The 12,004-nt window shown below is 52.0% G+C and overlaps 1 protein-coding gene across 5 annotated transcripts in view; it reads left to right on the forward strand.

Annotated features, from left to right (window-relative positions):
- Positions 1–235: 235 nt before the first annotated feature.
- Positions 236–12,004, forward strand: part of DDX11 (DEAD/H-box helicase 11) — a 31,259-nt gene continuing 19,490 nt past the window's right edge. For 4 of the 5 annotated variants that reach the window (XM_059887108.1, XM_024992701.2, XM_059887107.1 and 1 more), the window contains exons 1-5: positions 237–395; positions 5,871–6,018; positions 9,161–9,409; positions 10,082–10,168; positions 10,420–10,568. In XM_059887108.1, coding sequence (XP_059743091.1) covers positions 241–395; positions 5,871–6,018; positions 9,161–9,409; positions 10,082–10,168; positions 10,420–10,568 — 788 coding nt within the window. In that variant the 5' untranslated portion in view covers positions 237–240. Of the gene's footprint in view, positions 396–5,870; positions 6,019–9,160; positions 9,410–10,081; positions 10,169–10,419; positions 10,569–12,004 lie in introns of all 5 variants that reach the window. The other variant, XM_059887109.1, reaches the window with a different exon arrangement.

Below are 12,004 nucleotides of genomic sequence, written 5' to 3' on the forward strand. Positions count from 1 at the left end.
ATCCCAGATCACGATCCCTCCTCTAGGGTTCCCGCCCCAGCTGAACGCGCCGGGCACGCGCAGAGACACCAAACGCGAACTCCATCCCCAGGGTAAGCCAAGGAGCGCGCACGCGCAGTGACCCCGGAGCGCAGCGACGGGACGCTCTATTTGGCTATGGAGACAGAGCCCGGGACTAGCCTGCCGCGCAAGCGTAGTGGCGCAACACGGGGACCCGCCCCACCGAGCCCCGGGGTGCGCATGCGCAATGCTGGGTGGGTGGGGGAGCGTGCAGCGAGGCGTGCTGCCCTGGAAGACGCTGACACCGGCGAGGAGCCGGAGTTTCAGGTTCAGCGGCGTCCGCCTGGACTGCTCGCCGGTTTGGCCTCGGCGGAGCAGCCCTCCCGCCGAGGAAGGTGAGCGCGGTGCCGAGAACGTGGAGCGAGATGAGAAAGGGCAGACTGGTGGATCTGCCGGGGAGCGGGACTGGCCGGTGGCGGGAAAGCGTCCTGGGGCGGGGTCGCCGTGTGATCGACAGGTCAGGCACCAATGGGAGGGCGGGAGAGGCCGCGGGGCGGGACCTGGTCGCCAGCTGGTGGCTGAGGGGCGGTTCCGCCGGAGGTGGTGAGCGCGCTTTGCACGTGGTAGTACCTGCTGATCCCTGCAGGGCCACCGAATGCGCCGTTCCCCGTCTCCTGCAAAGGACAGAGTCCCTTGGACTGCAAGGAAATCCAGTCAGTCCATACTAAAGGAAATCAGTCCTGAATAGTCATTGGAAGGACTGATGCTGAAGCTGAAACTCCAATACTTTGGCCACCTGATGCGAAGAACAGGACTCATTAGAAAAGACCCTGATGCTGGGAAAGATTGAAGACAGGAGGAGAAGGGGATGACAGAGGATGAGATGGTTGGATGTCATCGCCAACTCGATGGATATGAGTTTGAGTAAACTCCGGGAGCTGGCGTTGGGCAGAGAAGCCTGGCGTGCTGCAGTCCATGGGGTCGCAAAGAGTCTGACACAACTGAGCGCGAACTGATTGCCCCCTACAGCTGGGGAAACGGAGTCAGAGATGTGGACTTAAGCGGGGATACAGGCTACTGCTGCTAGTGCTACTGCTAAGTCACTTCAGTCGTGTCCGACTCTGTGCGACCCCATAGACAGCAGCCCACCAGGCTCCCCGGTCCCTGGGATTCTCCAGGCAAGAACACTGGAGTGGGTTGCCATTTCCTTCTCCAATGCATGAAAGTGAAAAGTGAAAGTGAAGTCGTTCAGTCGTGTCTGACTCTTAGCGACCCCATGGACTGCAGCCTACCAGGCTCCTCTGCCATGGGATTTTCCAGGCAAGAGTACTGGAGTGGGGTGCCATTGCCTTCTCCGGGGATACAGGTGGGATCCCAAATTGGGCAGTCTGACCCCCCAGAGCCATCCTGCCACTCGGCGAATCCTTGTGGAGCAGTGGCTGGCCAAGAGGACTGGGACAGATGGAAATGAGTTTGGGTGAACTCCGGGAGTTGGTGATGGACAGGGAGGCCTGGCGTGCTGCGATTCATGGGGTCGCAAAGAGTCCGACACGACTGTGCGACTGAACTGAACTGTGGGAGGCAGTGCCGTGAAAAGTGCAGCTAAATCGTCACACAGTGTGACAGCTCCGAGAGCAGAGCCGGGTGGGAGACAGAAGCAAGACGAGGACGTGGTGTTGGGGCCAGCTGGCAGCTCTCAGCCCTGCCACCCCAGATTCACAGCAGGTGAGCTAGAGCCGCGTTGTCTCCCAGGTATGTGGAGTTAAAGCGCTTTAGGAGGAGAACAGTAGGATGGTACCTGGAATACAGGTGTCTCACCTGCTCAGGCTGCCATAGGCTGGGAGGCCTGAACAGGGAACTTCTCTCTCCAGGTCTTTAGGCTGGGAAGTCCAAGGCCACCAGTCCTATAGGGGACAGGACCCCACCATTAGGACTCCATTTAATCCTAATTACCTCCTTCATTTAATGTTAAAATGTTAGTCACTCAGTAGCGTCCGACTCTTTGCAACTGCATGAACTGTAAGTCCACCAGGCTTCTCTATCCATGGGATTTCCCAGGCAAGAATACTGGAATGGGTTGCCATCTCCTTCTCCACATTTAATGTTAATTACTCCCTAAAAGCTCTTTCTCCAGATACAGCCTCACAATGAGGGTTAGGGCTTTTAACACATGAATTTGGGGTAGGGGGAACACCATCTGTCTGTAGCAAGCTTGTACCCAGGTAAATAAGTGATCATCGAAGACTACAGAAAATGAGAAAATGAGTACTTTCAGGACTTGTGTGTACCCTGACGCTGGGAAAGATTGAAGGCCGGAGGAGAAGGGGACGACAGGACGAGATGGTCTGATGGCATCACCGATTCAATGGACATGAATTTGAGTAAACTCCGGGAGTTGGTGATGGACAGGGAGGCCTGGTGTGCTGCAGTCCATAGGGTCGCAAAGAGTCGGATACGACTGAGCTACTGAACTGTACCTGAGATACCTTCGTGTGTCTTAACCCATTGAGTGAGCATGAGATTGCCATTCCTTGTGTCTTCACACTGGTGGGGAGTTCTAGGGACAACTTGTGTGTGTGTGGGCTCATGTCCAGGCAACCAGCCTGAAGAGATTGGAAAAGTTATACTAAACATCTTTAAAACAGCACTTAGTGAATCCTTTATCCTTGGATTTAGCTAAACCCTTTTTCACTTATGGTTTAGCTTGTGCTGCTCCTGGAATAATGAGATCCCTAATTACCACCCACAGAGAAGTGAAATAATAATTACTTTTGTTCTTTATTGTTTCGTGTTGTCATTCTAAAGTTTGGTAACCAAGTCTTTTCATCCTACTTACCCTGGTGGGAGGAAGATTAGAAATCTATAGCTCAGGAGCTCAGAGGCTGCTGCTGCTGTTTAGGCGCTTCGTTGTGTCCAACTCTTTTGTGACCCCACAGACTGTAGCCTGCCAGGCTGCTCTGCCCAGGCAAGAATACCAGAGTGGGTAGCTATTCCCTTCTCTGGGGGATCTTCCCGACTCAGGGATCAAGCCCAGGTCTCCTGCTTGGCAAGCGGATTCTTTAACCACTGAACCACCTGGGAAGCCCTGGCTCAGGCAGATATATGTTAAAATCTTGGATTCAAGCACTTGCTGAGTGATTGTGAGCAAATCACTTAACTTTTCTGAGCCCTGGTTTCTTCAACTGTGAAAAAGAACTAATAAAAATCCTGACTGCATAGGGTTGTGAGGTTATATGAAAACAGTTTGAAACCATCAAAGAACTGGCCGTTGGACTAGACACTGAAGTAATAGATATTCTCTCCCCATCTCTCTGAATGACAGAAACCCCCTCCCACAGCCCCTGCCTCAGACTGGGTATTCATTTATTGCCTGTTTACTGATTGCCTGCTAAGTGCCAGAGCAACCCTGAATGCTAGGGCAGGGAAGAGCAAGGCAGACAAGGTTCCTCCTTTTATGCTGTTTATATTCTAGTGGGGGAGGACAGTAAATAAGTTCAGATAGTGCTGAGAGCTATGAGCAACAAAAATACAGTGTTTCAAATAATGAGATAAAAGAATGACAAAGCAGAGCAGTGTTTGTGTTTGGAGAGGTATTTGACCACTGCTGCTGCTGCTGCTGCTAAGTCGCTTCAGTCGTATCCGACTCCTAGCGACCCCATGGACTGTAGCCCACCGGGCCCCTCTGTCCATGGGATTTCCCAGGCAAGAGTACTGGAGTGGGGTGCCATTGCCTTCTCCGGTTTGACCACTAGAGGGTGGCAAATAGAGTGAGAGGCCTCTGAGGAGCTGAGTCCTAAATGTCCAGGACTCCAGTCCCCAAGCAGAGAGGGACGGAAGGCACAAGGCCCATGGGGGCTGATTATATCATGGCTCAGCCAGTGGTCTCTAGGCTGTCGAGAAATCTGTCTTTAAAGACAGGAGATTTGCAGGGCAGGGGTAGAGATGCAGATGTGGAGAACGGACAAGTGGACACGGTGCGCGGGGTGGAAGGGAGAGTGGGACGAATTGGGAGATTAGGATTAACATATACGCACTACCACGTGTGAAATAGATAGTGGGAAGCTGCTGTACAGCACAGGGAGCTCAGCTTGGTGCTCTGTGATGACCTAGAGGGGTGGGAGGGAGGAGGGCTGGGAGGGATATCCAACAGAGAAGAGATATATGTGTCCATATATATGTATCCATGTAGCTCATTCCCATCATTACAAGTTAAGTGTTAGTCATGTCCAACTCTTTGCAACCCCATGGACTATACTTGCCAGGCTCCTCTGTCCATGGAATTTTCCAGGCAAGAATACTGGAGTGGGGTTGCCGTTCCCTTCTCCAGGAGATCTTCCCAACCCAGGGATTGAACCCAGGTCTCCCTCATTGCAGGTGAATTCTTTACGGTAAAGAATAAACGCCAGTTAAAAATAAAAAACAAAAGGGTTGGGCAGGGGGTGGTCAGATTTCTCTCCTGGGATTTAGAACTAGGAAACAGAAGACTTTGCTTGACAGTGGGACCTGAAGCCAGAAGGTTAAGGGGCTGCAGAGGCAGTGTGCAGGCTAGTGTCTGAGTAAAGCTGAAGCAGCGATTGAGCAGAGGAGGCTGGGCAGGCCCCACGTGGCATGTGTTGGAGCAGAAGAACTGGGAATCCCAAGGCATTTACTGCTGGTGGACTTCCTGGAACCGTCTTGAAACCTGAACCACTCTGCAGTTCTAGTCTGCAAGAAGTACTACCCTGTCCATGGCTTCTGCTCTTGGATTTCCCAGATCGGCTGTATTCTTAATCTCCAAGTATGTATCTTTTCAGTAAATCTCCCTTTTATTGATGCTAGTTCTCTTTTGCTGACACATGAGTTGGACTAGAACAGCCATGTGAACCTGGGCTTGGATCCCTGGGTTTCCTTTCTGAGCTGAGTCTTTTGAACAGTTATTTAATTTCTGTGTCAGAATCCAACAACTATATCCTTACAGTATTGTGCAGATTAAACAAGAGGACAAAAATGGAAGGGCCTGTGGAGTGTTTAACACAGGGCAGGTATTTGGGTTTGTTAGGGCCTGTCTCCTTTCCCTCCATGTTTTAGTGGGTTTTTGATTACAGGCCTACCTCTGCTATTGAACTGTCCTGGTTTTGTCATCCTTATTTTTATCGTTCCACCTCAGTCCTCATTTTAACTACCCCTAAACTCTTAACTGGAAGAACACCGTGCAACTCCCTCTCCTCATAAGTGAATCAACGTGGTCACTGGTCTTCCTGAGGCCACTTGTGTAGCGGAGGTGTACCTGGGATTTAGATTTATTCATATTTGTACTGAGGTGAGCTGGTCCCGTTTACCTAGCTCAGAGCAGTGACTTCCAAAGAGAAAGAGCGGGGGCCAGGATGGAAGATGGTGATTAAAGGAAGAAAGGGTGTGTAAGAGCTGTCTCAGAGAAACCAGGGTCAGAAGAAGAGGAAAACGGAACGTGGAGGCGTGGCCGGGAGGTGTGTCATTATTTCTGCAGCCATTAGGCTTCTCCCATGCAGGCGTGGCTGGGAGGCGTGGCCGGGAGAGAAAGCGTAAATGGCTGGAGATATAATGACAGGCCATCCAGGGGAAATCTCCAGGCCCTTAGAAAGGTGTGCAGGCAGGTGGAGCGGCAGGGGTTTCTGTTAGGGCTGCCTGGGCCAAATTCCCCCGTGTCCAGTTTTGATGAGTGTCTCTGGATGAACTGCGACTCTGGCCAGGCCTCGTGGAGAGGCCCACAGTTGGAGAGATCTTTGCTTGCCAAAAATGGTCCCCTCTGGGGAGAAAGTGGGTAACTAGTACTAAAGCTGCTCTTAGGAACTGTTCTAGATCTCAGGCCAGTACTTGTCCATCAGAGAGCTGCTGGCTTTCTTTCCCTCCAGGATTATGGCTGACGAGACCCAGGAGGCTGGTGGCATCCACTTCCCGTTTCCCTTCACACCATATGCCATCCAGAAAGACTTCATGGCAGCACTGTACCAGGTGCTGGAGGCTGGCAAGATTGGGATATTTGAGAGTCCAACCGGCACTGTAAGTATGACCAGTGGGGGCCCGAGAAGGTCTGGGGAGACGCTGATGACAAGTCAGAGGCCACCAGAGCATGCTCATCTGCCTGCACAGAGAGTCATGGTGTGAAGCTTAGAAAGGTTGTTCTTTCTATTTATCATTCTGAGTAAGTCACTCCTGTCTATTAAACAGTTGAACACAGCCCTGGGATCACAGAAAAATTAGGCTAGAGGCAAATGAGAATTTGAATGGCCGTGGAAACCACAACTCGGAGCACTGAAACCTTCCCTCTTACTCTGGGCACACAACTGAGAAACATAGAAATTAGTCTGGCTTACTCACAGATCAAACACGGGTTTATTCTCCACAAACTGGGTCACCAAGGGCCAGAGTAACCCCGTCTGGAGCCCCGCAGTTTTCCTTCCTTGCCTGGAAGGAGGGGGTTTATTGGAGGTTGACCACTGAGGACTGTTGGGGTCCGGCTCCTCTCTTGCACTTTATTGTTGCAGCGAGTGCCATGCGACAGCGGGCTGCCCGTGCGGGCGTGGCTGTGACCTGGAGGACCTTTCGGGCCTTGCCTCTGTGCCCCTGCCACCTGGGGAGCTTGGCCTAGCTGGCCCGGGGTGGTAATGTGTGTGTTGACTGAATGAACAGAGGAAAGTGACTCATGTCTTCTCATCCGCCGATGGGAGTGTGTCATCTTTTCCTGGGGAGACACAGACGGGGCTGCTCTCCTGGTTCCGTTTTGTTCCTTCAGACGCAGTGAGTGGGAGGGACTCCCTCCTGCCGATTCACACGGTGTGGATCACGAAGTTGCTATGCGGATGAGGATGTTGTGTGGGACGAGGATGCTCTGCGGGTTGAGGAGTTGTTAAAGCAGCATCTTTCTGCCAGTCTCCAGCCCTCCATTTATAGCCAGTGCACGCTTCCACTGCAGGGTTATGGGTTTGATTCCTGGTTGGGGAACTAAGATCCCAGGTGCCATGCAGCATGGCCAAAAATAAATAAATAATGCAGCGCATGGGACTTCTCCCCTCCCAACCCACCGAAAGACTGACCGGGATCAGAAGCGGCTTCCTGTAAATAGATCTGAGGACATTCAAGTCCTCATCTGACCATCTGCCTCACCTGATGTCATGAAGCATCTTTTCCTCTCTCTCTTTTTTTTTTCTTTTTTATAATTTTTTAATGTTTATTTTTGGCTCTGCTGGGTCTTCATTTGCTGCTTTGGCTTTTTTCTGGTGGTCAGTGGGGGCTACCCTCTAGTTGCACTGTGCAGGCTTCTCATTGCAGTGGCTTCTTTTGTAGCAGAGCATGGGCTCTAGGGCATGTGGGCCTCAGTAGCTGCAGCTCCCAGACTCTAGAGCACAGGCTCAGCGGCTGTGGTGCATGGGCTTAGTTGCTCTGGGGCATGTGGGATCTTCCCAGATCAGGGATGGAACCTGTGTCTCCTGCATTGGCAGGCGGATTCTTTACCACTAAGCCATCAGGGAAGCTCTATTTATTTATTTTTGGCCACGCCATGCAGCATGTGGATCTTAGCTCCCCGACCAAGGAGCAAACCTGCACCCCCTCTTTAGAAGCACGGAGTCTCAACCCCTGGACCACCAGGGAGGTCCCTTGTCCTCCTGTCTTTAAAGTCACACGAAACGTTGAATCAGAGAACAGTATGTGTAGTTTAAAAAGTCACATTTATCAAACTTGGTTCCTTGGGCTGGTGCTTTGACCTGTCTTATCTATTTCTTAAACACCGTTGGTCTGCATATGTTGAAATCACAAGCCGATGCTGCTGTTTTTCGCTTTATTGGCTGTGGTCACTGGGGCCTCTTTGCCATAGGTAAGATGGAGCTTTCTGACCACCTCTTTCCCCTCCCTCTGCCCACCCTCCTGCTGCAGTTACATATCTTCGGTCTCTTTTTTTTTCTCTCTTGAATAACTTTTAAGTCAGCAGTTGTCTTTTAAAGGTTTGTGTCACTTTCAGCGTACTTACACCTGTTCTTCTCTTCACCATCCAGCGGTGTCTCAACATTACAGCTCATCATACAGTCATCCTCTTTGCCTGCCTGCCCAGGCTGCCGTGAGAAAACACCACAGACAGTGGAGTAAATGTGGGAATTTATGGTCTCACGTCTGGAGACGTCCAGAATCAAGGTGTCAGCAAGGTCCCTCCTGAGGGCCTGGGGGAAGGATCTGTCCACGCCCCTCTCCTGGGCATGTGGACAGCAAGCTTCTTCCCGTCTCTTCACATTGTCTGCCTTCGTTGCTTCTGTGTCCACATTTCCCCTTTTTACTATGCAAGGGTACTGTTGTATATACAGGCTTCCCTGGTAGCTCAGCTGGTAAAGAACCTGACTGTCGACACAGGAGATGCAAGAGACATGGGTTCGATCCCTGGGTCGGGAAGATCCCCTCGAGAAGGGAATGGAAACCCACTCCAGTATGCTTGCCTGGGAAATTCCATGGACAGAGAAACCTGCTGGGCTACAGTCCATGCGGTTGCACAGAATCAGATGCGACTGAGAACATACACACAGACGCTGTTCCTCCGGATCAGGGCCCACCCTCTCTTAACTCAGGATGTCTGTTTTCTAGTGGGGCCGCATTCTGAGACACTGGGGTCAGGGGGACACAATGCAATGCACATCAAGGACCCCCAGGGAAAAGTCTGAAGTTTAAACCAATAGATGTATTCTCCAGAGCAATTGGTTTGCTTCAAAATTTCATAGCACTGGGACTCCCGGGGCCAATCACCTTCTGTCTGCACAGATGTGTTGACTGCATCTCTGCCTCAGCAGGTTGTATCCAGGATTTCATGACGTGCCCCTTTCGGTGGGGGAGCCTTAATTCATTTTCTGGGCTATTTATTCAGTTTCTGCCATTCTTCTCATTGTGATGACTTGTGGTACTTACAGGTAGTTTGATAAGCCTCTTTTATTCTTTGAAGAACAGTGAAGACATAAAATTAAAGAATTTCACTTTTATATATATTTTTTTTCTTAGCTGTGATCTAGGAAAAGGCCAGTTCCCTTCCCTTTTCTTCCTTTCAGAAGCAGGTCTTGGAGCACCCTCTGATACTAAACGTCAGATGCTTTATTACGACAGGAAAGGTCATTCAGGAAGCTGGGTCTCTTGGCTTCTATGTCTGAGAGGATTTTTCTGCCTGTAGGGAAAATCCCTAAGTCTCATCTGCGGGGCCCTCTCCTGGCTCCGCGACTTTGAACAGAAGAAACGCCAAGAGGAGGAGCGTCTGCTGGGGGCTGGAGCCCCGGCCTCACACAATGGGCTGGCCCCAGCCCTGGGTCTCCCATCCTCCTGCCAGGGGAGCCCAGGCACCCCAGGGGCCACCGGAGAGCCCGACTGGATCACTCAGTTTGTGCAGAAGAAGGAAGAAAGGGACTTGGTGGACCGATTGAAGGTGAGATTGGGTTATGGGAAGTGGGGCAATCTGGGAAATGGGGCGTCCGGGTGACGTCAGGTGAATCCCAAGGCCGGACAGCCTGTGTCCTTGCTATGGGTCCTCTGGCCACCTCCCGGGTGGATGGTGCTGCGCCTTTACTGTCTGTGGTAAGCTGATGTCACCAGGCTTTCTCTAGGTTGGCGTTCATGAGTACGTGCTAAGTCGATTCAGTCGTGTCTGACTCTGTGCGACCCCATGGACTGTAGCTCACTGGCTCCTCTGTCCATGGAGTTCTCAAGACAAGAATACTGGAGTGGGTTGCCATTCCCTTTTCCAGGAGATCTTCCCAACCCAGGGATCAAACCCGGGTCTCCTGTATTGGCAGGTGGGTTCTTTACCAGCAGTTCCTTTCATTGCTGGGAGAGGAACCGCACTGTTGCCAGTGGTAGCACGGACCTGGCTTCCCTGGCGCCGGACGCCTTAAGGGCCATGCTGGATGGAGAGTGTGTCCTTTCTACAGCGAGCCTGGGGGCTCAGGGTCTGCTGGCCATGCTGCAGCCGACTGGAGGCCAGCAGGGCAGGGCAGGCTGCCCAGAGGCGAAAAGCCCTGGACTGGGGCACCCCGGCTCCAGAAGCGGCCTGCTCCAGGGCTTCCTGCAGGAGTCTCCCTTCTGGCTTCCCCCACTCCAGGAGGAGCAGGTCCGGAGGAAGAAGCGAGAAGAGCGTCTGCAGCAGATCCGTCACAACGCGAAGCTCCGGTTTGCGGCCAAGCGCATGGTGAGTGTGGTCCCTGGGACCACGTCCAGGCAGCGTCTGCCCGCGCAGCTGGTCGGGGTGAGCAGCCGGGCCCTCAGCCCCTTCCCTGGGAGCGGGGCAGCCTGAGCTGAAGGACTGATCCTGGGGCATTGGCACCAGTCGCTTGAGGCCCATGTCAATGGCAGGCGCACTGCCCTTGGCCATGGCTGCCTGATGCTGCCTCATTGTGGGTGGGGCACCAGCACCAAGGTTTCTTTCTCTTTGCCCCGCAGAGACAGGAAGATGAGGAAACAGAGCGTCTGCTCCGGCTCAGCAGTGAGATGCTGGCCACAGGCACAGAGCCTGAGCAGGTGGCCTCTGGGGAGGAAGAGCTGGTCCTTGCAGAGTATGAGAGCGACGAGGAGAAAGGAGTGCCCAGTGGGTAAGAGCATCACCTCCACCCACTGCCCTGCCTGGGTCTGTGCAGGTTTCCAGGGAGCAGCTCCTTCCTCCACCCTGAGAGCCGGGCCCCCTCTTCTGCAGTGAGGCCCCTCTTCATGGCACGGAGGATGCCCACAGCGGCAAGCCCTTTCTCTGCCAGCTCGGGCAGCTCCCTCCTCTCAGTGGTATTTGCATCTCGGCTCTACATTCAGGGCACCGTGGTCCAGCAGGGTGCCAGGCCAGGGCCAAGGCCACCAGCTGGGGATCTGAACCCCACTGGTCTGACTCTAAGTCTCAGGCTCTAGCACCAAGTCAAGCTGTGTAAGGCTTGTGAGGTAAGCCCTTGAGTTGTCGTCAGGCTGTTTTTCTTAACCTAAGGCTTCTGTTGGTCTACGCTCATAGGTTTCTAATTGGTGAGCTATTATTTCCTGAGTGAACTAGAAATGCTGGTTTTGATTTGCATTTCTGTGTTGATCAGTGATGTTGAACACCTTTTCATGTTCAGCTCTGCTCAGTCGCTCAGTTGTGTTTGACTCTGCAACCCCATGGACTGCAGCATGCCAGGCTTCCCTGTCCTTCACCAACTCCCAGAGCTCGCTCAAACTCAACTCCATTGAGTCGGTGATGCCATCCAACCATCTCATCCTCTGTCATCCCTTCTCCTCCTGCCTTCAATCTTTCCCAGCATCAGGGTCTTTTCAGATGAGTCAGCTCTTCACATCACGTGGCCAAAGCACTGGAGTTTCAGCTTCAGCATCAGTCCTTCAAATCAATATTCAGGACTGATTTCCTTTAGGATTGACTGGTTTGAGCTCCTTGCAGTCCAAGGGACTCTTAAGAGTCTTCTCCAACACCACAGCTCAAAAGCATCAATCCTTCGGTGTTTAGCTCTCTTTATAGTCCAACTTTCACATCCATACATGACTACTGGAAAAACCATGGCTTTGACCAGGTGGAGCTTTGTCAGTAAAGTAATGTCTCTGCTTTTTAATATGCTGTCTAGGTTGGTCATTGCTTTTCTTCCAAGGAGCAAGCATCTTTTAATTTCATGGCTGTAGTCACCATCTGCATCTGATTTTGGAGCCCAAGAAAATAAAGTCTGTCACTGTTTCCATTGTTTTCCCATCTATTTGCCATGAAGTGATGGGACCGGACGTGTGGACTACAGCCTTGTCTAACTCAGTAAAACTATGAGCTATGCCATGTAGGGCTACCCAAGACGGATGGGTTATGGTGGAGAGTTCTGACAAAACATGGTCCAGATGACACCACCCTTATGGCAGAAAGCAAAGAAGAACTAAAGAGCTTCTTGATGAAAGTGAAAGAGGAGAGTGAAAAAGTTGGCTTAAAACTCAACATTCAGAAAACTAAGATCATAGCATCTGGTCCCATCACTTCATGGCAGATAGATGGGGAGACAATGGAAACAGTGAGAAA

This window comes from Bos taurus, chromosome 5 (genome assembly GCF_002263795.3).
Source record: "Bos taurus isolate L1 Dominette 01449 registration number 42190680 breed Hereford chromosome 5, ARS-UCD2.0, whole genome shotgun sequence".
In the NCBI taxonomy this organism is placed as follows: Eukaryota; Metazoa; Chordata; class Mammalia; order Artiodactyla; family Bovidae; genus Bos; species Bos taurus.